General features: G+C 43.2%; 1 protein-coding gene across 6 annotated transcripts in view; it reads right to left on the reverse strand.

Moving 5' to 3' along the window:
- Positions 1-22,910, reverse strand: part of LTBP1 (latent transforming growth factor beta binding protein 1) — a 358,939-nt gene that overhangs the window by 320,826 nt on the left and 15,203 nt on the right. For all 6 annotated transcript variants that reach the window (XM_050951316.1, XM_050951315.1, XM_050951321.1 and 3 more), the window contains exon 3: positions 6,935-7,223. In XM_050951316.1, the coding sequence (XP_050807273.1) occupies positions 6,935-7,223 (289 nt within the window). The remainder of the gene's footprint in view (positions 1-6,934; positions 7,224-22,910) is intronic.

A 22,910-nucleotide genomic window follows, 5' to 3' on the forward strand; every position in this document is an offset into this window, starting at 1 on the left:
GCATCGGAGGGGTGCGGCTCTGCAAACACCAGATTGAGACTTTCTTCCATTTGGCCAGGTAGGTGGCCCAGGTGGAAGGTTTCCTACTGCCAAGGAGAACCTCCCTAATGGGTATGGAACCACATTAGCTTTATCGGGTTTAACCATGAAGCTTCCAAGCTGTAAGGTGGAGAGACTCAAGGCTGAGATGCTGGAGATGGCCGGGGTCTTCAGTGATCAGGTCTGGAAGGGCAAGGAGATTAGGGTGTCCACTGATAGCTTCGGAAGCATGGAGTACCAGCGCTGGCAAGGCCAGGCTGGCACTATCAGTATGACTGCAGCCTCCCTGTGGATCTTGAGCAGAACCTTGTGGACAAGTGGGATAGGTGGGAACATGTAAAACAGGTGGTCCTTCCAGGGGAGGAGGAATGAGTCTGCAAGTGAGCCTGGACTGTGATTCAGGAAGGAATAGAACTGCAGGCACTTCCTGTCAATTTGGGGAACTCCCCACCATTGGAAAATGGTGTTCACCACATTCGGGTGAACAGACCCCTCATGGTTGTAGAAGAATCTGCTGAGATGGTCCACCAGCTTGTTCTGAGAACCTGGGAGGTAGGATGCCTCTAGGTGTGTTGAGTGGGCTATGCAGAAGTCCCACAATTTGAGGGCTTCCTGACATATGGGAGAGGAGTGAGCTCCACCCTGCCTGTTTACATAAAACATTGCTGTCGTATCGTCCATCATCACCGACACACCTTTCCCTTTAAAGTGGGCTTGGAAGGTCTGGCATGCCAGGCAAACCGCTCTCAGCTTCCTGACATTGATGTGAAGTGAGAGTTTGTCTTGGGACCAAAGGCCCTGCATCCTGAGCTCTCCCAGATGTGCTCTCCACCCCGTCGCTGACGCATCTGTGACCAGCGACAGCAAGGGATGCAGTTTGGTGAAGGGGACCTCCTGCGCACACAGCCTGTGGATTGAGCCACCATCAGAGATATCCAACAACTTGTGGTGGGAATGTGACCACCTTGTCCAGGCTGTCATGGCCAGGTCGATAAGTTGATGCCAGCCAGGCAGTGGAGACATCTGAGCCTCAGCCTACATACATACAAGATGCCATATGACTGAGGAGCTTCAAACAATTCCTTGCTGTAGTGGTGAGGTATTGCCTGAAGCATTCTAGGATGTCATGCATTGTCTGAAAACTAGACCCCGGCAAGAAGGCTTGGACTTGACCCAACTCCAACACTGCCTCTATAAACTCTATTATCTGGGTAGGGAATAGAGTTGATCTGTGTACATTCAGCATGAGACCCAGCCTGTTGAAGGTAGACCTTATCACGCTGGCATGTTGTTTCACTTGTACTGTGGAGCGGCCCCTGACCAACCCGTCGTTGAGGTATGGGAATACCTGCACCTGCCTTTTTTTCAGGAAGGCGGCTACAACTATCATGCACTTGATGAAAACTTGAGGGGCTGCTGACAGGCTGAAGGGAAGGATGTAAACTGGTAACGATTGCAGTTCACTATGAACCTGAGAAAGCGTCTGTGGGATGGGACTATTGATTTGTCAAAGTACGCATCCTTCAGGTTGAGGTAGCATACCAATTCCCCAGATCCAGGGATGGGATGATGGTGTCCAACGAGACCATGAAGAATGTCAACTTCTTCATGAATCTGTTGAGGCCTCGCAGGTCAAGAATGGGTCTGAGACCCCCTTTAGATTAGGAAATATCGGGAGTAAAAAACCTTATCCCGTAGCTCCTGAGGAACCTCCGCTCCCAGGAACGTTTGAATCTACTGCATGAGGAGTTGCTCGTGAGAGGGGTACCTGAAGAGGGACAGGGAAGGGGAAAGGGAAGAGAGGAACAGAATTGGAGAGAATATTCCACTTCTATTGTGTGGAGAACCCAGAAATCTGAGGTTATCTGGACCCAAGCACAATAGAAGTAGGACAGAGAGTTCAGAAAACAAGGTGAAGAGGGGGGTGGGATAGCTCAATGGTTTGAGCATTGGCCTGCTAAACTCAGGGTTGTGAGCTCAATCCTTGAGGGAGCCATTCAGGGATTTGGGGATAGGTCCTGCTTTGAGCAGGGGGTTGGACTAGATGATCTCCTGAGGTCCCTTACAACCCTAATAATCTATGATTCTATGATTCAGTGACCGGACTGATGTATCGCCCTCAAGGCCGGTGCAACCATTTAGGCAACCTAGGCGGTTGCCTAGGGTGCTAGGATTTGGGGGGCGCCATTTTCTTCGGTAGCAACTACGCAGCTGGATCTTCAGCCGCCCTGGTCACCGCCGGTACTTAGATGGAGGGAGCTGGGGCAGGGGAGCGCGGGGAGGGCCACCTGCAGCAAGTAAGGGGGGGCAGCACGCAGGGGAACTCCCCGCCCCAGCTCACCCCTGCCCCGCCTTCTCCCTGAGCATGCCGTGGCTGCTTCACCTCTCCTGCCTCCCAGGCTTGCGGAGCTTGTGCTCATGCAGGGAGCAGGGGTGAGCTGGGGTGGGGGGGTGCCTCAGGGCAAAGGGTGGGGAGCTGCCGCGGGGGAGGGGGGGTTCTCTCAGGGCAGGGGCACGGGGGGGGGGAGGTTCAAGGTAGAAGTTTTGCCTAGGGCGCCAAACACCCTTGCACCGGCCCTGGTTGCCCTGGGGCACACTCTCAAAAAGGCATGCGTAGAGCCAGAGGACTGCCTCGTTGAGCCTTGGCCTGGAGTCAGACGGGGAGGCTTGGGCCTGCCATTCCTGGTCTGCTTTCTGGAGAAGTCCTGCCTAGGCTGTGGAGGGTAGAAGTACGGAGGGGGTTGGGGTTTAAAATGTTTCCTCGGGGTAACAGGGGTGAGGCTATGGATCTTGGAGTCAGTCTGCTCCGAAAAGGGCAGATCCTGAATTGTTTACTGAACCTCTGTAGGAGGCTGGACACTTGGAGCCATAAGCTCCTCATGGCTATGGCAGAGGACACTGCTTGTATGGCTGATTCTGCTGCATCCAGCAAAGCCTGTAAAGAGGTCCTGCCTTGCCCTCCTCCATCACAGTTGCAAACTGCGCTCTAGAATCTGTGCAGATTAACTCTTCAAATTTCATCATAGTATTCCATGAATTAAAGTTACGTCTACTGAGGATCATTTGCTGGTTAGCAATCCGAAGCTGGATCCCCCCTAGTGGAATACACCTTCCTTCTGAAGAGGTCCAGCTTCCTTGAGTCTTTTGATTTCAGAGTTGGGCCCTGCTGCCCCCATCTTTCTTTCTCATTTGCAGCAGCTACAACCAGTAACCCAGGCTGTGGATGAGTGAACAGATGTGCAAATCCTTTAGAAGGGACGAAATACTTCCTCTCCACCCCGTTAGTTGTAGGGGGAATGGAAGCAGGAATTTGCCACAAGGTTTTTGTGGTGGTTTGAATGGTTTTTATGAGGGGTAATGCCACCCTGTGGGGCCTCTTGGGGATTAAGATGTCCACCCTGGGGTCCACTGATCTGACCACCCCCTCAGCCTGAAGCCCCATGTTATGAGCCACCCTGCATAACAGCTCCTGATGTGCTCTATTATCAATGGGAGGTGGCCCAGAGGAAGACCACCAGACACCGCCTTGTCAGATGAGGATGACGAAGATGTCCTAGGCAGAACTGGGTCCTCCTGTCTCTCTGGAATCATCCTGTCCGGTGCTGCTCTGTTCGGCACCAGCAGCGGCCTTGGTGCTGGAGTTGGGACCTAGACATGGCTCTGTGCCAGGGTCTGAAGTCGTCTCAGTGCCTTGTGATTGGGGATGGTTCCGGGGAGGTAAAGGGGCATGCCCTTCCAAAACTATTGATTGGGAGCTGCTGGAATAAGTGCTCTGGGCTTGATGGTATGCCCACAGGATCCAGAAAGGTCATTGCGAAGGCCCTTGCCACTGCACTGGCCATGGCACTATCCCCGCCTCTTGTCTATGGCAGAGCCACTCTGACTGGTGCCAGCTGCGCCTGGAGTAATAGGACTCTGTGCTCTGAGTCCCAGTTTTATCGGACTCAGAGGCAGAGACCACAGTGGTGCCGAGCAGAATGGTGCCAGGGAATGGTGCCATGGGGACAGTGAGCAGTGCCTCATCATCGCAGGCTTATCTCTGGATGGCGCTGTGCCTTGCAGTGCCAGAGGTTTGTCCCACCTGGCGGAGGACTGTGGTGCCATCATGGCAATCAGGTCCGTGACTGCCTGAAATGCATCCGAGGTGGAAGGGAGCTCCATCTCCTCCACCTGGCACTCTCTAGCAGGAGTCTCCAAACAGCACCAGGCAGAAGCTTTTGCAGATCTTGCAGCAATCTGTTTGATGTCTCCGCCAGACACTTTAGGCAGGAGTCATGGGGGTCATCCCTTGGCATGGGCTGGTGGCAGATTCCACACAGTTTAAAGCCTTGGGATCAAGGCATGCACCGAACCCCAGGAGGGGAAGGAACTGGGGCGTGACCCCAATGCTAACTAACTACTGTAACTAACACTAACCATTTACAGGCTGACAAAAGGAGAGATATTTGGGGAAACACTTGCCAAAGCAAGAGAGACACTCAGCTCCAACGACTGTCACTGGCAGTAAGAAGAAACTTAAGAGGCAGCAGGGACCTATATACACTGCCTTGAAGGGATGACTCCAGGGGGCTCCACAGCCAACCCAATGGATACCACTAGGGTAAAAACCTTCCGGCAACTGTGCACACAGCACGCACATGCCTACTTAGAATCAACATGAGCAAGCACTCAAAGAACTGATTTATCTGAGCATCTGATCCCAAGGACCAAAGCTCATATAACTACATGAAACAAGTCGAATCCCACTCTCCCCCCAAAGAAGCCCTTAACCAGGTGATTTTTAGTTTGAGGGGGACCACACTTGTAATACTGTCCACCCATATTAGTGTTGCTTGTGAAAGCACATGGAGGTACTTAAGGTATTGGATGACTCTATTTTTGTTAGTCTGATGCCCCCTGAGAGTTTTTATGCCCAAAGGAGGGGGCTGAGACATGTGAAGGGCCTGTATAGTGAGCCTGCCACTTTCAGTTAAAAAATCTCCCCTAGTTAGAAACACAGAGTCCAAGATGACCAGGGACAATAGCCACATTTATCTTCAGTAGTGATACCAGGTTAAGTTTTAACTGGCGCACACTAAGGAATCTTTTGCCTTTATAAAATGGAGGCCGGAGCAGAAAGAAACAAACAGTGTTTGTCAAAGGGTGACTGGCCCCTTTAAGAGGAAGCAGGGTCCAGTGCACCTATGAGTATCTGCTGCCCAACTGGGCTTAAGGGAAGGCACCTGGGCCTTATAAAGGGAGACAAAGCAGCAGGGGAGGAGCTACCCATGGACCTCTCATACCTTAGGAAGGTAAGAGATGAGAAAGGAGAGTTGCTTCTGCTGCTAAGACTCAGGAAGAAAGGAGCTTTGGAAGCTGCCGGAGGAATGACCTGAGAGTCCAGTAAACACAGTCCCAAGAAAGGGGCCTGTGCAACCCCCTAACCTCATAGGGAGACTGAGCAGAACCTGGGAAGGGCCGATAACTGTGCCTAGCAGAAAGGCTTGGAGCCAGATAGACCTTAGGGAGGAGGGGCTATGCCCAGTGGGAGACTGCAGTGAGTAGACAGACACTTTATTTTGAGAAACCTAGAGGAATTCGACAGAATTCTGGGGGAGAGGGCTATGCCCTGTGGGAGACTAGGACAGAAGATATTTGAACTTCAATTTATTTTAGGTTAATAAATAAATCCTCAAAAAGGGGGGCTGTTATTGAGCATAAATCTCTGGATTATTCCTGAGAATCTGTGATAGGGAGGTCAGGGCAGACACATCCCTTTTACAGTGGCCAAGAGGCCCCTTACTGCCTGCCAGTTCTTCCACATCTGGGATGCTGTCCTTCTCCTCATTCCTTAGACAACTGCTGGAGGAAGAGATAGAGGCAGTGACAAGGCATGGCACAATAAACAGAAGATGGAAATAATAATCTGGACATTAGGGCATGACGACTCATAGCAGCAGCAGCAATCTTTTAGGTGTGACAGGAAATCCTTATCCCTCTCTTACACCTTCCCAAGAAGCATCAGACACCAGGCAGAAGACACAGAGCATGCCTTTTGTCTCTGGGTTTTCTCTGATCAGAGCTCTCCCTGAAACCTACAGGGGCACCATGCCTGAGAGGGGAAGCAGAGTGGAGGAATAAATCTCCCCAAAAGGTAAATGCAGTCCTGGGACACAGCACAGAATTAGACAGCTACATTATTGAGCCAAATTGTTAATCTAAACATTGTAAACAAATTTTGGCATTTCCCTCAGCCACTGTGGAGGCAGAAAAAACTGGAGGGAACTTCAGGAGGGGAAAATTCCCCTGTTGCCAGTGACTGGTTCTGCCCTCAGGTTCCAAACAGGCTGAAGTAACCATCCTGACAGATGGGTGAACCTTACCATGAAAAAGCAATAAACTTTTCTAGCCATTAAGACATATCATAAATGAAAAAGCCAAGAACCACCAGAGCACAATGTAAAGGTAAAATTTTACTCCCCTCGTTCGTGTGTGTAGTCCTACCACGCTGGATTCTGTTCTCAATTAAACTCAAACAGTCGTGACATTTTGGGCCTTATTTTCATCTTACACAGGTGTAAATTAAAAGTAAACTCCATTGATATCAACAGTTACATCAGTGTAAAAATCACAGTGAGAATAGAATCAGGCACACTGACTTCAATGGCACTTCTCCAGTACATTGAATGGATTTGGCCCATATGTTATAAAAGGCACAGTGGATCTACTTAATGAGGTTAAAAAAAAAAATGCTTTTACACAACAACTTTGAAAAGATCTCCAAGCTAATAAACAGTCTCGCAGCTTTGCGGAGAGAGTTAAAAGGAATACTATTTTGTTTTAAAATTATGCCTCTCCTTAAATCTAATATATTTTAAAAGAAAGAAAGAAGGTGGGGCGGGGAGGGGGAACTTACCGTGATTGCAGTTGCTGAGGTAATCCAACGGGGGACTTCTGTTTGAGAGTGAACATCATCTGAGCCACCGGGCTGACTTTCTGTGGAACCTGTACCTTCTGAGAGAACGTCTGCTGAGCAGCCTGCTGAGGAATTGGCCATGGTGGAGCCACAGGGCCCTGACCTCCAGTGGAAGAAGTATCTTGCATGACAGTATCCTCACAGGAGTTACCTTTCGTCCCTGGTTTACACACACAAAGCTGAGGTCGCAGACACATCCCTCCATTTTGGCATGGTGGCGAACAGTGAGCTAAGAAAAAAAAAGTACTGGTGAAGCAAAGCATTATGGAAACAACAAACCCTCCCCGAAAGTACAATGGCAACATTATGGAGTTTCCCAAAGACAGAATTAAAGCTTATGGTTAAAAACAAAATGGGCAAAATTCAGCAGTGATATAAACTGTATATGTGGTAAAGATGTGTAACTCACATTGATTTGACATTAAAAGTGCACGCTTACATGACGACGGGCAGAAGGCTGATGAACAAAGAATAGAATATAAGAAACTGTGGGAGGCTACTTTTATTATATACCCTCCTGTTAGTAGCTTTCTGCTTCATTCCCCCAGCTTTCCACCTTTCAATGTGTAAATTGGACACATTTTGCACACCCACTAAACATCAAATTGGTGCAAGTTATCCATCTCTACCTTGGTATAACGCTGTCCTCGGGAGCCAAAAAAATCTTACCGCATTATAGGTGAAACCACGTTATATCAAACTTGCTTTGATCCATCGGCGTGCACCCCTCCCCCCACGGAGCACTGCTTTACCACGTTATATCCGAATTCGTGTTATACCGGGTCGCGTTATATCGAGGTAGAGGTGTATAACTTGACAACTGACACAACGAACCAGATTCTCTTCACAAATATTCAATGCACTATTGGGAATTGTTCCACTCATTTCACAGATCAATAAAACGAGGAACAGAAAGGTTAAATGAGTCACCTATTTCCTTTCACTAAAGCGGAGACTAAAATGCCTTACATCCATATGCCACAGTAATAGTGTAAAAAAACAAAAAAAAAAACCCACATACATACAAGTGGTCCTAGCTCTAGCTAGCAACACCACCAAGAAAATAGCTTTCCTTGAAGCAAAAGCACAGCAATAATTAATCCTTAACGGCATTCAAAGCATATGTCACAGACTGCAGCAAAACCTCCCTCAGAGCTAAGTACTGTAATACACTCATGAACAAACATGGCACAAGTTACAGAGCACTTGAGAAAGAACTAGAGGACAGAGAAGGTCAGTCTCCAAAACCCAGCCTCTTAGCATTATCAAAATGATTATTTAGATCTGTCAGGATTATAACTCAGGGAACTCCACATTCTCACCTTCATGCTCAATCTACTAGACGATATTGTTTCCCTAAAATGTTAACTGCATGCATCTATACCATCTTGGAAAACAAATAACCAAACCCTGCAAATCCTGGCCCCAGCTGTTCTGCAGCCATACAGACTCAAGTATCTGCAAATCTTATGGGATACAAACCCTCTGAGAGGTGGTTGCCCAACTCCAACCTCTAAAAACAAAGCTGATGTCCATCACTCCACTCCCGTCTATCCCAAACTGCACCCACTTATACATCAGGATCAGTCAGCCTGGTGAAAGAAGGACCAGTACAGGTGGCAGTAAGAATATACGGCAGTGGGCTCAACCCTGGGAACATGTACAATGGCAGTACGCAGATGTCCTTCAGGGGCACACCAGCTCATCTAGATATTTGCTTAGTTTTACAATAGGATACATAAAAAGCTCTAGTGAAGTCAGTACAAACAAATTTCATACAATGACTTTTTTATACTGCTCTATATACTATACACTGAAATGTACGTATAATAATATTATATTCCAGTCAACTTTTTTTTTATAATTATATGGTAAAAATGAGAAAGTAAGCTATTTTTCAGGGATTTTATGTCCGATTTTGAAGCAAGTAACTGTCAATTGATGTGACACTTGGAGGTACACAAATCAGAATCCTAAAAGGGGTGCAGTAGTCCGGAAAGGTTGAGAGCCACTGTTATACTGCATCCCTTACAGACACATAAGCCCAGAATTTGGCCTTAAAAGAACAAAAACAAAAATTGAGTAATAATAAATATCAATATCAGCATTGTAAAACAATGACGTAAAGCAACAAAATGTATAGTTACATTATCCTACCTATCACGTAAGATCACTGAGTTTTTTTCCTTGCTGTGATTTTCTGAACCATCAGCAAGTAGAAATTTTCCCTATTTTTGGTGGAGGACATAGTTTTGTACAGTTTCTGTCAAAGTAGTTTGCTTTTTAAAACTGTTATAAACAGATAAATAAGAGTTAATAGAACAGAAGTACTTCATCTCTCTTTTCCCTGTAAAAGGTTAACAAGATCAGTGAGCTAGGCTGTCACTTGACCAGAGGACCAATCAGGGGACAGGATACTTTCAAATCTTGAGGGAGGGAAGTTTGTGTGTGTGCTGTTAGATTTTGGTGGTTGTTCTCTCTGGGTTCTGAGAGTGACCAGACGTGCAACCAGGTTTCTCTCCAACCTCCCTGATACAGGTTCTTATAGATCCAAAATAGTAAGCACTAGATGATAAGGCGAGTTAGGCTTATGTTTGTTTTCTTTATTTGCAAATGTGTATTTGGCTGAAAAGATTTTAATTCGTACTTGTATACTTAGGCTGGGAGGGTGTTCTCAGTGTCTATAACTGAAAGACCCTGTAACATATTCCATCTTAAATTTACGAAAAGATAATTTTTACTGTTTTTCTCTCTTTAATTAAAAGCTTTTCTTGTTTAAGAACCTGATTTTTTTTTTATTCTGGTGAGACCCCAGGGGACTGGGTCTGGATCCACCAGGGAATTGATGGGGAGAAAGGAGGGAAGGGGGAGAGAAAGGTTAATTTTCTCTCTGTGTTAGGATTACTTTCTCTCTCAGGGAGAGTCTGGGAGGAGGAAAGAGAAGGACGGGGGGGGGGGGGGGAAGGTGGATTTTCCTCTCTGTTTTAAGATTCAAGGAGTTTGAATCACAGCGATCTTCCAGGGTAACCCAAGGAGGGGAAGTCTGGGAGAGGCAACGGTGGGGGAAAGGGTTTACTTTCCTTGTGTTAAGATCCAGAGGGTCTGGGTCTTGGGTGTCCCCGGGCAAGGTTGGGGGGGGGGGACCCAGAGTGTACCAGGCACTGAAATTCCTGGTTGGTGGCAGCGCTACAGGTTCTAAGCTGGTAATTGAGCTTAGAGGAATTCATGCTGGTACCCCATCTCTTGGACGCTAAGGTTCAGAGTGGGGAATTATACCATGACAAAAACAAAACACTGTCTCTTCTAAAATAGAAAACAGTTCTTTCCCCTTTTGAAATAAGATTCATGCCATGTGTAGTAAAGTTGGTGGAGCAATCTCCATCTAAACGAAAAAGCAGGGCTTTTTAAACAATCATATTGTTCTCAAATTTCAGACAAATGTATATCATAATCTCAGCATTTTTCTTCCTTCCTGTCTCAATAGATCTTTCAATATGTCTAGTTATATTAGTTAGTAATGACAGACAGCTTTTCAAAGCCAGCATCAGCCTAACACCTGCTTAACCATAACAATTAATTTATGTGAGAAAAAGAAATGATTAATGAAAGTTGTGCTAAACCTGATGCAATAAACTTCCTATAACAAATCTCCAGCTGTGGGAGAGCTAGTGGTCTGTGTAGGTAATCTCTTTCATTAGCCCACTTAAACCAGAATATTTCAATTATATTTAACCAACAAACATCAACAGGCAAACAGAGGCTTCTTTTTTTGCAGTCTTACCAGTACTATTTTATTTGCAGAATTTTAAAGCTGTTTCTTTCTCTGCAATACTGTCTATTTTTGGTCAGCTCCAGTTCTTCTCTAGTCTCTTAACATGTACTTTTAGCATTAAACCTCTAATTTTTATCTGAGCTGTTGTGTTTCACCCAAGGATGGTGCTCCTATTTTCCCAATCAGTCTTGCAGTCTATTCAGCAAAAAATCTATTATAAAACTCATATCATGTTACAGCCCATCCCCCACTTCAATGAGCTTCAACTACTTTTGAAAACAATTCAATTTAAATTAAAGTTTATTGCACTAAACAATTCAAAACAACCTTAATATAATTCAAATATCTATCTAAAGGTAATTTCTTACAGCCCCCATTATTGTAGAATGTAATCACAGTCAAACTACATCTTCTTACTGAGCATAATAATTGTATATACCGCTAATATCATTAGAGATAAAGTTATTCTTTAAACATAGACTAAACATAACTGATACCAGATTATAACATTATGTCCACTATATTAAAATTGGAACAGTTTAGGTCACAACAAGCCATCAAATCTGATACCACAGAACAAATAATAAATACACAAGTATATTCAATTATCCAAATTTATGTTAAAAAAATATGTAATGCCCTGGGTGAATACCCATTTAAGTCAAAGGAAAGACTACTTGGGACTTTCATGAAAGTTGGATTGGTCCTTAAAATATTTAAAAACGAAGGTAGGGTGGAATTAAGATTGTTTGGGTGTTAGTCACTGAGAATTTTTCAATTAATGGTACATGTGCATGACGTGAGTGTTAAGTTGGAATCAGAATATTTTATGTAACCTCAACATGTTTTCCATATTGTCATGTTCTTTAATAAATGTGTTCTTCGGTGGTACATCTCCTCTTGAGCTTTACATAGCTGAAGAAAGTTTGATACCAGAGGAATCAAATATTATGTTATTGTTTATTATCTGTATTACTATAGCACACAGGAATCCCAGTCATAGACCAGGACACATGCTAAGCACTATACAAAGAGAATAAAAATATTATCCCTTATGAAAAGTCTGTTTATATTTGTTTTTACATTTATTTGTTTACATTTTGGTTGGTTTTAGGAGAGATTTTTTCCTTCTCTCAGAAAGATGGCATGAGGATTTACAGTAACAAATATTTTATAATATAAAAACAAATCTTCATGACTAAATATTTTAGTTGCATTTTGCCTCTGGACTCAGATTTTATTAATTTGCCACAGTATCCCCAAAATTATTGTTTTATAATTAAGGCTAGGTCTCAGTCACAGTATTTTTAGTAAGAGTCATGGACAGGTCATGGGCAGTAAACAAAAATTTACAGCCCGTGACCTGTCCATGACTTATATTATATACCCCTGACTATATCTTGGGCGCTTGGGAGTGGGGCACGGCACAACCAATGGGAGCTGCGGAACAGGCACTCGAGGCGGAGGCAGCATGTGGCATCCCCAGCCATGTCTCCACCTAGGAGCCAAGGGACATGTCACACTTCCAGGAAGCCACCCAAGTTGCTCAGGCAGCCCCTGTGCCAGCCGCACCGGCCACTGCAGAAGTTACGGAGGTCCTGGAAAGTCACAGAATCTGTGCCTTCCTTGACAGACTCGCAACCTTATTCATAATCAACAACTGTATTTAAAACTATTCCAACAACAGCAATAACCTGCTAGTGTGTACAGTGCTGAGGTGATTCTTATACAACCCAAATAAAAATATCACATATTTAGAAAATGCAGTCTAGAATCTTTAATAGCATTTTTGCCAATAACATTTCAACAGAACCTGCTAAGTGGAGCTGAAAGAAAAAGTGCCATTGGCTAACAAGGAAAAGGATCACGAGTAGTGAAACAGCTAGAAGAGTGAGTTGAAAGGACTAAGACAGCTGCCCCAAACATAATGATGTATGAGGAGGTTGCGGAAGGTGAGGGCAGATGTGGTGAAGAATGTTTCTGAATTTGGAATGCAAATCAAAGCTGAAGATAAAGGCCTGCATACATAATTTATTAACTCATTCCAATCCAGTATTTGTTAAAGGAGAGACTGTCAAAAGTACCAAAGGTATTTAGGAGCACAAGTCCCTGTGGTGTTTCTGAAAATTTCATCCTAAATATGCAAGAATGAGAACAAAAGAAAGAGTATTTCTTTTCTCAAAGTCCTTTTTACTACAGGTTTCAGAGTGGCAGCCCTGTTATTCTGTATCAGCAACAAAAACGAGGGGTCCTTGTGGCACCTTAGAGACTAACAAATGTATATGGGCATAAGCTTTCGTGGGCTAAAACCCACTTCATCAGATTAATGGAGTGAAAAATACAGTAAGCAGTATGAACATACACACACACACAAAGATGGGCGTTGCCTTACCAAGTGGGGGAGTTAGTGCTAACAAGGCCAATTCAATTAAGGTGGAAGTGGCCTAGTCTCAACAGTTGACAAGAAGGGGTGAATATCAAGAGAGGGGAAATTACTTTTGTAGTACTAATGAGGTCAATACAATCAAGGTGGACATCAGCCATTTCCAACAGTTGATAACAATGTGAGAGTATCAGCAGAGGGAACATTACTTTTTGTAGTGACCCATCCACTCCCAGGGCTTGTCTACATCACAAAGTTGCAGCGCTGGTGAGGGGGTTATAGCGCTGCAACTTAGGAGGTGTACACATCTGCAGGGCATCACCAGCGCTGCAACTCCCTGTTTGCAGCGCTGGCCGTACTCCCGTTTTGTCTCGGGTGTAGAGGATCCAGCGCTGGTAATCAAGTGTAGATACTTACCAGCGCTTTTCTTGACCTCCGTGGAATAACTAGGTATCGCAGCATACCTGAGGAAGCCTCTCTGGTAATTAAGCAGGTCTCCTTCCCCGGTTTGCTCTCGCGTTCCCCGAACCCCCGAGCAAGCAGGTCTCCTTCCCTGAGGCTTGCAGGGGGGTTCGGGGAACGCGAGAGCAAACCGTGGGGAAGCAGGTCTCCTTCCCGGGTTTGCTCTCGCGTTCCCCGAACCCCCGTGCAAGCAGGTCTCCTTCCCTGCGGTTTGCAGGGGGGTTCGGGGAACGCGAGAGCAAACCGCGGGGAAGCAGGTCTCCTTCCCCGGTTTGCTCTCGCGTTCCCCGAACCCCCGTGCAAGCAGGTCTCCTTCCCCGGTTTGCTCTCGCGTTCCCCGAACCCCCGTGCAAGCAGGTCTCCTTCCCTGCGGTTTGCAGGGGGGTTCGGGGAACGCGAGAGCAAACCGCGGGGAAGCAGGTCTCCTTCCCCGGTTTGCTCTCGCGTTCCCCGAACCCCCGTGCAAGCAAGTCTCCTTCCCTGCGGTTTGCAGGGGGGTTTGGGGAACGCGAGAGCAAACCGCAGGGAAGCAGGTCTCCTTCCCCGGTTTGCTCTCGCGTTCCCCGAACCCCGTGCAAGCAGGTCTCCTTCCCTGCGGTTTGCTCTCGCGTTCCCCGAACCCCCCTTGAAACCGCCCAACAGCGCTGCAGTGTGGCCACATCTAACACCACTTGCAGCGCTGGTTGCTGTAAGTGTGGCCACTCTGCAGCGCTGGCCCTATACAGCTGTACTAACAGCTCTAACAACCAGCGCTGCAAAATTGTAGATGTAGACATACCCCCAGTCTTTATTCAGGCCTAATTTGATGGTGTCCCGTTTGTAAATTAATTCCAGTTCTGCAATTTCTCATTGAAGTCTGTTTCTGAAGTTTTTTTGTTGAAGAATTGCCACTAAGTGTCCAGGGAGATTGACGTGCTCTCCTACTGGTTTTTAAATGTTACAATTCTTGATATCTGATTTGTGTCCATTTATTCTTTGCATAGAGACTGTCCAGTTTGGCCAATGTACATGGCCTTTGAAAAAATAGACCTTTGACCTTTTATTTCAAAGAGAAATCCAGAAGATTTAACACTTGCTAAGCATGCACAATATTCTTCAAACTGGAGGTTTAATGACAAAGTAAGTGGAACTCCACAACTAATGGCCACACTGGACCACTCTGATACACAAATCTTCTTCCGCTTCCATCTAAAATCCTTTACGTCAACATTGCTATGAAGAAATGAAAATCTATCAGTCTGACCACTGGAAGACTATCACAATTTAAGAAATGATTTCACTTATATTTTAAGTACATTGTTATTGATGGATAAATGGACTTCCGATTATATTAATGCCCATGTCTAGACAAAAAGGAAGCAAAGAATGTGGATTATCAGTTTTAGAAATTCTGTTTGATACAATATAAAAATGGCTACCTCATCACCAGCTTAACACTCCACAACGCATAAGATATTAAATAGAAACTACTGGATAACTGTTATACTCATTAGCTCAGCAAATCAGAGGGCAATTACTTGCACTGTATTTTACCATGTTCATAAAGACAGTCAATGAAGGAAATGCCAAATTTCTTCATAATACTTTGTTTCTCTTTCAGTATGAATAGACTCACATTGCCAAATCATGACACAAGGGGTCAGAGAGTTGCAAACAGAAACCACCAGACAATGCAGGTGGAAAAGGGAAGCTCACAGTGCTACTCCTCCATAGCTAGAGCATTATTAAACACACCTGTTGGTAGATAGGAGCTCAGTGGCTAACCCAAGAGTAAGACAGAGAACAGCTGCCTCTCTGGAGACATCACGCCATTTTTCTGTAATCCCCACACAGCATCCAGATGCTATGGTGATAGACACTTTATAAAAGATGATAAAGTTATGCAGACACAGAAACAGACAGATATCATCCATTTTGGGTAGGAGTCAGGGATAAAAAAATAAAATCAGTCACATTTTATGAACCCTGAAAATTTGTGTTCTACTGACACCTAAAATATATTAAAATCACCTATCCTAACCTCCAGGCTCTTTAACAAGTTTAAAACACACATAAAATTAAGACAACCACCCACCTAAAACAGCCCAAGCCTACATAACAAAACAATCAACCAGGATATCTGAAAATATAAACAAAATTCCTATCATTCTCAAAAATAAAATGAATTGGTAATTCAGATGACAAGTTCATAATTTTGACAAAAATACCCAAAGAATTAGGATCCTCATCACAAATTCTGCTCCAGCTACACAAACATAAATCCTGAGTAACTCTACTGAAGTTAATGGAATTATTCTAGATTTACTCCAATACAACTAAGTAGAATTTGAACTCTGTTTTTAAAATCAGCTTAACTTCTTTCACCCAAGAAAGTAATTTTTGAAATTCTTTAAATCTGATTTATAATCATACAAGTCAGATTCTGATCTCATTTACAGCAGGATAAATCCAAAGAGTTTCTCCAATTTGTAAATAAAACATATGAAGCATTGCACAGCAAACTGCATTACTCTACTATCAACTCTTATAAGACAAGAGACAGCAGCATGTCTAATACACATTATGGGGAGAAATTTTAATCAATTTTTTTATGTGACCAGCTACAGCACGTGAAGAATTGTTGCATTGTATCTTCACAGCAATGCCCAGCTGCCCTTTTATTGAAGTTACTGAACATCACCACAGACTGCTATCAGATCATAGGATGACAAAATGGGAGGTCACATTTGTAATACATCATAAAACTGTCTATTGTCTCCTTATACCCACTTTAAAATGTCACTGCTTTTTTTTTTAAATAAATAAATACCCAAGACAGGCATCTGCAACATGCCACAAATAAGACCTAATTATTACAATTTAACTTCAGCTAGATGCACAGTGATTACTGTGTTTAAACACCATTGTTTTCTGTAAAGCTGAGTTTCTAAAATGTGGAATGTTAAAGTACAGATCTGATAGCAAAACCATGGGACCAACATTGCTCCTCTGGAATTCAATGGGAGTTACGCTACTGATTTCAATAAGAGCAAAATTGGGCACTAGGGCCAAAATTCAGCAGTGATGTACATAATAATGTAATACGGGTATAAAATTAGTCAGAAAATGGCAAGGTAAGTAGCAAAGTAATAAACTTTACACTGATTTTGTATTTGTGGAGGGTGAAATTCACCCTTCTGCAGAGGGCCAGCCTAAGGCCCTTAGGCTGAAGTGAGATAAAAGTGGTGGAAAGGCCTTGTGCTGGTCTTCTGCACAGAGATTCATTTTACCATCAGAATTCAGGGCATGGTGCAGGGGTAAATTGAAGTGCAGAGCTGATTTATCTTACGTCTCCTCCTTGGCTGCCTTTACTGCTACATTCTCTTGCTCCATTTGCATGTAAATTGCGCTCATTTTGTACCTATTGAATGCCAAATCAATCCAAGTTTGTGTTTTCTAAGCTTAATGCTAATAGTTTTGTTATAAAGCATGTGATTTTTTCAATTTTCTCTTTCTGTTTACATGCTTATGCCAGCATATTGTCTGATGAATCCTATGATGATACGAACTGTTCTTGCTCACTCTACTATTTGGTTTTATTTAAACTTGTTTAATCTGAAAAATAAAAAAAAAAAAAAAGTTTTTACTTATTAGTTAAAATATGACAACATACCAAAGCTCAGCCAACTGGATTATGTTTTAAAATCCCTGGGGAGATGTAAAATGGCTTCCCTTCATCCTGTTTTCTTTTTTTCCCAAGGGAGGTGTAAAATATTTTACTTTTCCAGCAGCCCCTCAACTTAGTTTTCTACCTCCCCAGGACTTTCCTCTCACTAGACCCACTCTCTGTTAAAGTAGGCAGAAAGCACTTTTTTGGCTTTGACGTGACAGGTGTCCCACATTGCCTGCTGGTACAGTGCAGTAAAGGAGGTACATGTGCAGTCTTAACAAAGAATCTCTATTGATCTATGTATTTTAATGAGTAGTATCTAAATACCCAATGCATAATATTAGAAAAGCCCAATTCTGCATCAAATTATTCTCTCGGCCCCATTTTTAGGCCCAATGGATGCCCAGGATACAGAAGTTTCATGATAGAAACGATGCTGTACTGATAAGTCTTGCATTAGTCTCTGGTATAATCTTGCACAGCTGATTGCCGACAAATTTATTCCTAATTTACTGGAAAGATAAAGAATGCTATGTATGTAAGCATAGTAACTGAGAACACAACAGACAAAGGGCCACATTCTGCAGTTCTGGGGGGATCTGTAATTCTCATTGAAGTCAACATTATGATATAAGCGAGTTGTTTTAATTCACGTAATTTTCATTTCTGCTACTTTTCTAAAATACACTGCAATAGGGGTGTCTCATTAGTTGCAAACTACAAAGATCAATACCACCACAGTCAGAATGGATTAATTTAAATTAAAAATTATTTAAATCACTAATTTGAATCACAGAACTGGAAAGGACCTCAAGAGGTCATCTAGTCCAGTCCCCTGCATTCATGGCAGGACTAAGTACAGTATTATCATTCTAGATCATTCCTGACAGGTTTGTCTAACCTGCTCTTAAAAATCTCCAATGATGGAGATTCTACAACCTCCCGAGGCAGTTTATTCCAGTGCTTAACCACTCTGACAGTTAGAAAGCTTTTCATAATGTCCAACCTAAACCTCCCTTGCTGCAATTTAAGCCTATTGCTTCTGGTCATATCTTCAGAGATTAAGAACAACAATTTTTCTCTCTCCTCCTTGTAACAATCTTTTATGTACTTGAAAACTGTTATGTCCCCTCTCAGTCTTCTCTTTTCCAGACTAAACAAACCCATTTTTTTCTATCTTCTCTCATAGGTCATGTTTTCTAAATCTTTAATCATTTTTGTTGCTCTTCTCTGGACTTTCTCCAATTTGTTCACATCCTTCTTGAAAATGTGGCGCCCAGAACTGGACACAGTACTCCAGTTGAGGCCTAATCAGCAAGGAATCATGGTTTAAATAACTAAGCAGGAATAAATCATCAAGTTTAATCGTGTTTTGAATTTGTAATTTTAGTTATTTACCTAAAGGAAGGTTGTTAGCCAGGCCCGCCAATGGGGAGAGGGGATCAAAAGGGGGCAATTGCCTAGGGGCCTGGGTGATTTAAAAGGTTTCAGTTCCCCATCTATAAAATGGGGGTCCCAGAGAAAACCTGGATACTACCAGAAGAAAAACTGCCCATTTAGATATAAAGACAAATGGTGGCCCTACAACTCAGTTAGTTGCAGGATACATTTATTAGCACGTTAGAAAATAGTTAATGATGCATTTCTTATTTACTAGATTAATGTTTTTATTTGCAATTTGTGTCAAGCTCTATTTGGATGAAATGTACATTCAATTAAAATGCACAAAGAGCATTTTAATTTTTTTATTAAACAAAATTATCTTAAATGTGCTGGATATACAAGAAAAAACGTTTAACACATTTTACATTCAAAACTAATTGACTAAACACAGGAAGTATTATCTGTAGTTAGTGTACTGAACTGATTGTTTCTGGTCACCATGTGCTTCAAGTTTTTACAATTAGTAGCATGTGCAGCGGGTGGAGCCCCACTTCAGGGAGGCTAGCCCCCGGCTCTGCCCCTTCCACCTCCCCCCACCCCCATTCCCTTTGGGAGGAGCCCCAAGACCCCTTGTTCCCCCCCCCCCCGCAGTCAGAGGAGCCCTGGGTTGACCAGAGCCCCCACAACCACACCTCCCTTTCTGCAGACTCCAAGCCACCCTGTGCGAAAATTCAAAAGCTCTTCTCTCTTCCAGAGAACCCGAGCTTTTGATATGCCCCATGCAGGTATGCCCCTAGGAGGCAGTATGTTTTACTCAGCATCCCAGGTTCATTAGTCATCTCCCTGGACTCCAGGGAGATGACTGATGAACCCAGGAAGCTGAATAGCACATACCATCTTCTCACCCGCCCTGGAACCTGCGTGGGGCATATTTAAAAGCAAAAATTCCACCCCCAAACCGCAATGGGGTCCAGAGCAGCGGCTGCGCTTGGGGGAGGCTGAGCCTCCCCTGGCCTATTATATCCACCGCTTATGATTAGTAGAGCTCATATATAGTTTATATTCATAGATTGGAAGAGGTAAATAAGCTTTCCTGATTTATCAGCACCCAAATTGGTTTCTTAACTTTGAATGAACTAGACATTTAACTGAGCTAGTTGAATAAACTGAAATGTAGAAAATAGTCTGCCTGCCCCTATGAGAGCAGTCTGTTCTAAAAACCGGTTTAGTACTTCACAAAACTCTGATTCCAGGTGCCTAGCCAGGTACTTGCACCACTTCAGTGCTCTGACTTTAAAACTTGGCAGCAGATATGTACTGCTTAATATTACTTTTTCTATTTAATTTAAATAATGTTAATAAGTTTAGGCCTTAATATAAGTTGCCAATTTCAAAATTAATTGTAATATATTTAATTTAAAATTTTTAAAAAATCGGATATAAAGTTTAACAAACAAAACTTCGGAATCCTATGCAAAAAACCTTTCAGATGTATACCAAGAATTTCCACAAAGAACATTATCTAGACAGAGATAAAAGCTGCAAAGTCACCTCATTTTTCTCCTTCAAATCTTCTTTAAAACTCCTCTGCTGCGATGCCAACAAAAACTCAACTGTGAGTAAGGGACTGGTATTCTATGACCAATGCTTTTCATCTGAGCAGTTTTGTCTCATAGTTACCTTATGTTCCCCATCTGTTTGTTGTATCCACCTATTATCTCGTCTTATATTTAGATTGTAAATTCTTTGGTACGGGGACCATCTTTTATTGTGTGTTTGTATGGCACCCAGCACAACTGAGCCATGAGTCATGACTGGGCCCCCTAAGTCCCACTGAAATACAAAACAAGTAAATAATCAGGTTTTAGAGGCATAAAGGGGCCAGAAGCCAATCAGGAATTCCTCTGTAGAGGTTCCCAGAGTTGTGTGGTATAGGGCCATTCACTGCTCTCCACACCCTTGTAGCCTCTTGGCATGAGGCTTTGCAGAAGGCAGGGGAGGAGAGATGCTATGGCAGGGCCACCCAGGGGGGAGGGCAGGGTGGCAAGTGGGGCAATTTGCCCCAGGCCCCACAGGGGCCCCGCAAGCCGCTCCAGGTTGTCAGCGGCATTTCCGCAGCGGGCACTTCAGTTGCTTCAGGTCTTCGGCAGTGGATCCTTCAGTGCAGCGGAAGACTCAGAGCGAGTAAAGGACCCGCTGCTGCAGTGCTGCCAATTGGCGGCACTTATGCTGCTCTACCACCGCCGCTTTGTTCTTTGGTGGCAGGTCCTTCCCTCCGACAGGAACCCGCCGCTGAATTGCCACTGAAGACCCGGCCCTGCCCCGCCCCAGGCCCCCTGAATTCTCTGGGCAGCCCTGTGTTTTGGTGTTGAAGGCATATGTCCTCAGTATTCAGTACTCCAGCTATTTCTGGGTTATGGAGTGGCCCATGGGTGGCTCTAAGAAGCCACTATAAAATACAGTGACTGCTTTAAATTATGCTGGGAATTGGTCAAGCCAGAATTTGGAGGTCACAATAGTGGTTTAAAGAAATCAAAATTACACTGGTTTAAAACTGGAATATGCAGTGTTGAATCAAGCCCACTATCTATATATACTTTTCTATATCTATATTTATATATAGATATAGAAAAGTAGGTGGTTAACAGAAGCATATCTATACCATCTGTATCAGATCCTATAGCGCTCAGACCCGATCATTTCAATCTCACACCCAACACAGAGGTCAAAGGGTCTCAATCACAAAATAAACAAAAAGCTTCCAAGTCTCAGCATGAAATGTTAGTCCATAACTCTGCAAAAGGGGGGGAAAAAAAAACCCCATGTGAAATTCACTCTAATCACACATTTAATCAAGCAATATTCTTGTGAATAATGCTCTAAATGTGAAACAATTGTTTTAAAAATTAAAGACTGGGGAAGGAGAACTTTGAAAGTTATCAAGTGTCAGTATGTGATATCAACTGAAAGAAAGCCTTGAAACTCCTATAATATTTCACCATAAAATAATCTCTAAGTACCAATAAAATACTCTTTTCTTGCAATTCAACAATTGATATATATTCCCTCTGGCACCATCAAAGAAAATGCAACTACAATAAAATCACTTAAATGTAAACTGCCATTCCAATATATTTTAGTCAATATATTTAGTTACTTTACTAATTTAATGTAATAAATTAATGTAGTACACATTTAAACCAGTAATAAATGTCTGTAGAATGATTTCAGTTCTATAAACCTTATACTTTCAGGCCCCTATCCTGGAAACATTTGCATGCCTATTAACTAGAAGCACATGAGTACCGTAGTTCTGTTGGAGACCATAAGCATGGGGTTAGTTCCAAAATTAAGCACATGCAAAAGTGTTGGAGGATTAGAGCTGTAAATTTAAAAAAAAAAAAAAAAAAAAGGTGGGGAGGCTGGGGGATGAGCACCTAATGTAATGTTTTTGTAATTATAGGTCTGACCACATGGTTCCACTAAGGAAGGGGAAACTAGGGCACACACTCCAGCTGCTTTGCACTGCTCTGGTGCTGCAAAGCAGCTTAATTGACCCATTCATTCTAGCTGCTTCATGCTACTACAGAGTGGCATAAAGCAGCTAGAACATACTGGTGAATATGGTTATAAAAAGACATGTTTTAAAATTAAAGGTTGATATTTCATATGTACATTTTTTTAAATACCCACATGCTAACATTTTTTTTGAATTTATTGTTTTCTGTTCATTCATGGAATTTTTAATTAAATAAAACAACTAAGGAAATTCCTAGACAGAAACTATGTTAAAATGGAGTTAAGGCTGAAAAAACCTGCCAGTAATACAGGGTAATATGTACATCACAGGAATGTTTTGGTCCTCTCAAAAACCTAGTTTTATAAACCCAGGAAATTCAGAGTTAAGATTAAACCCAAAAGAAAGCCAAACATATTCAGGTATAGAACTGCACAGTTGGGGCACTCAAGACAATCTTAACTCTGCTTCACAGTGACACCATAAAAGGAGGAAAAGAAAAAAATCTAATGTGTCTTTTTTAAAAATTGCATTTAATCTCAAACCACAAACAATATAATGCCCCAATCATTATCATAGGGGTTACTGGACGGCATCACTACAGGGAAAAGTTAAGGTTACTTGGGTGCCCTAATTACATTTCCATATACATGCATGTTTGGGTTTCTTTTAAGCTTAACTTTAAATTTCTTCGGCTTATAATACTCGATTTTAGGATACTACCAACTTCCCTGTAATGTATTTTTTCCT

This window comes from Gopherus flavomarginatus, chromosome 4 (assembly GCF_025201925.1).
Source record: "Gopherus flavomarginatus isolate rGopFla2 chromosome 4, rGopFla2.mat.asm, whole genome shotgun sequence".
In the NCBI taxonomy this organism is placed as follows: Eukaryota; Metazoa; Chordata; order Testudines; family Testudinidae; genus Gopherus; species Gopherus flavomarginatus.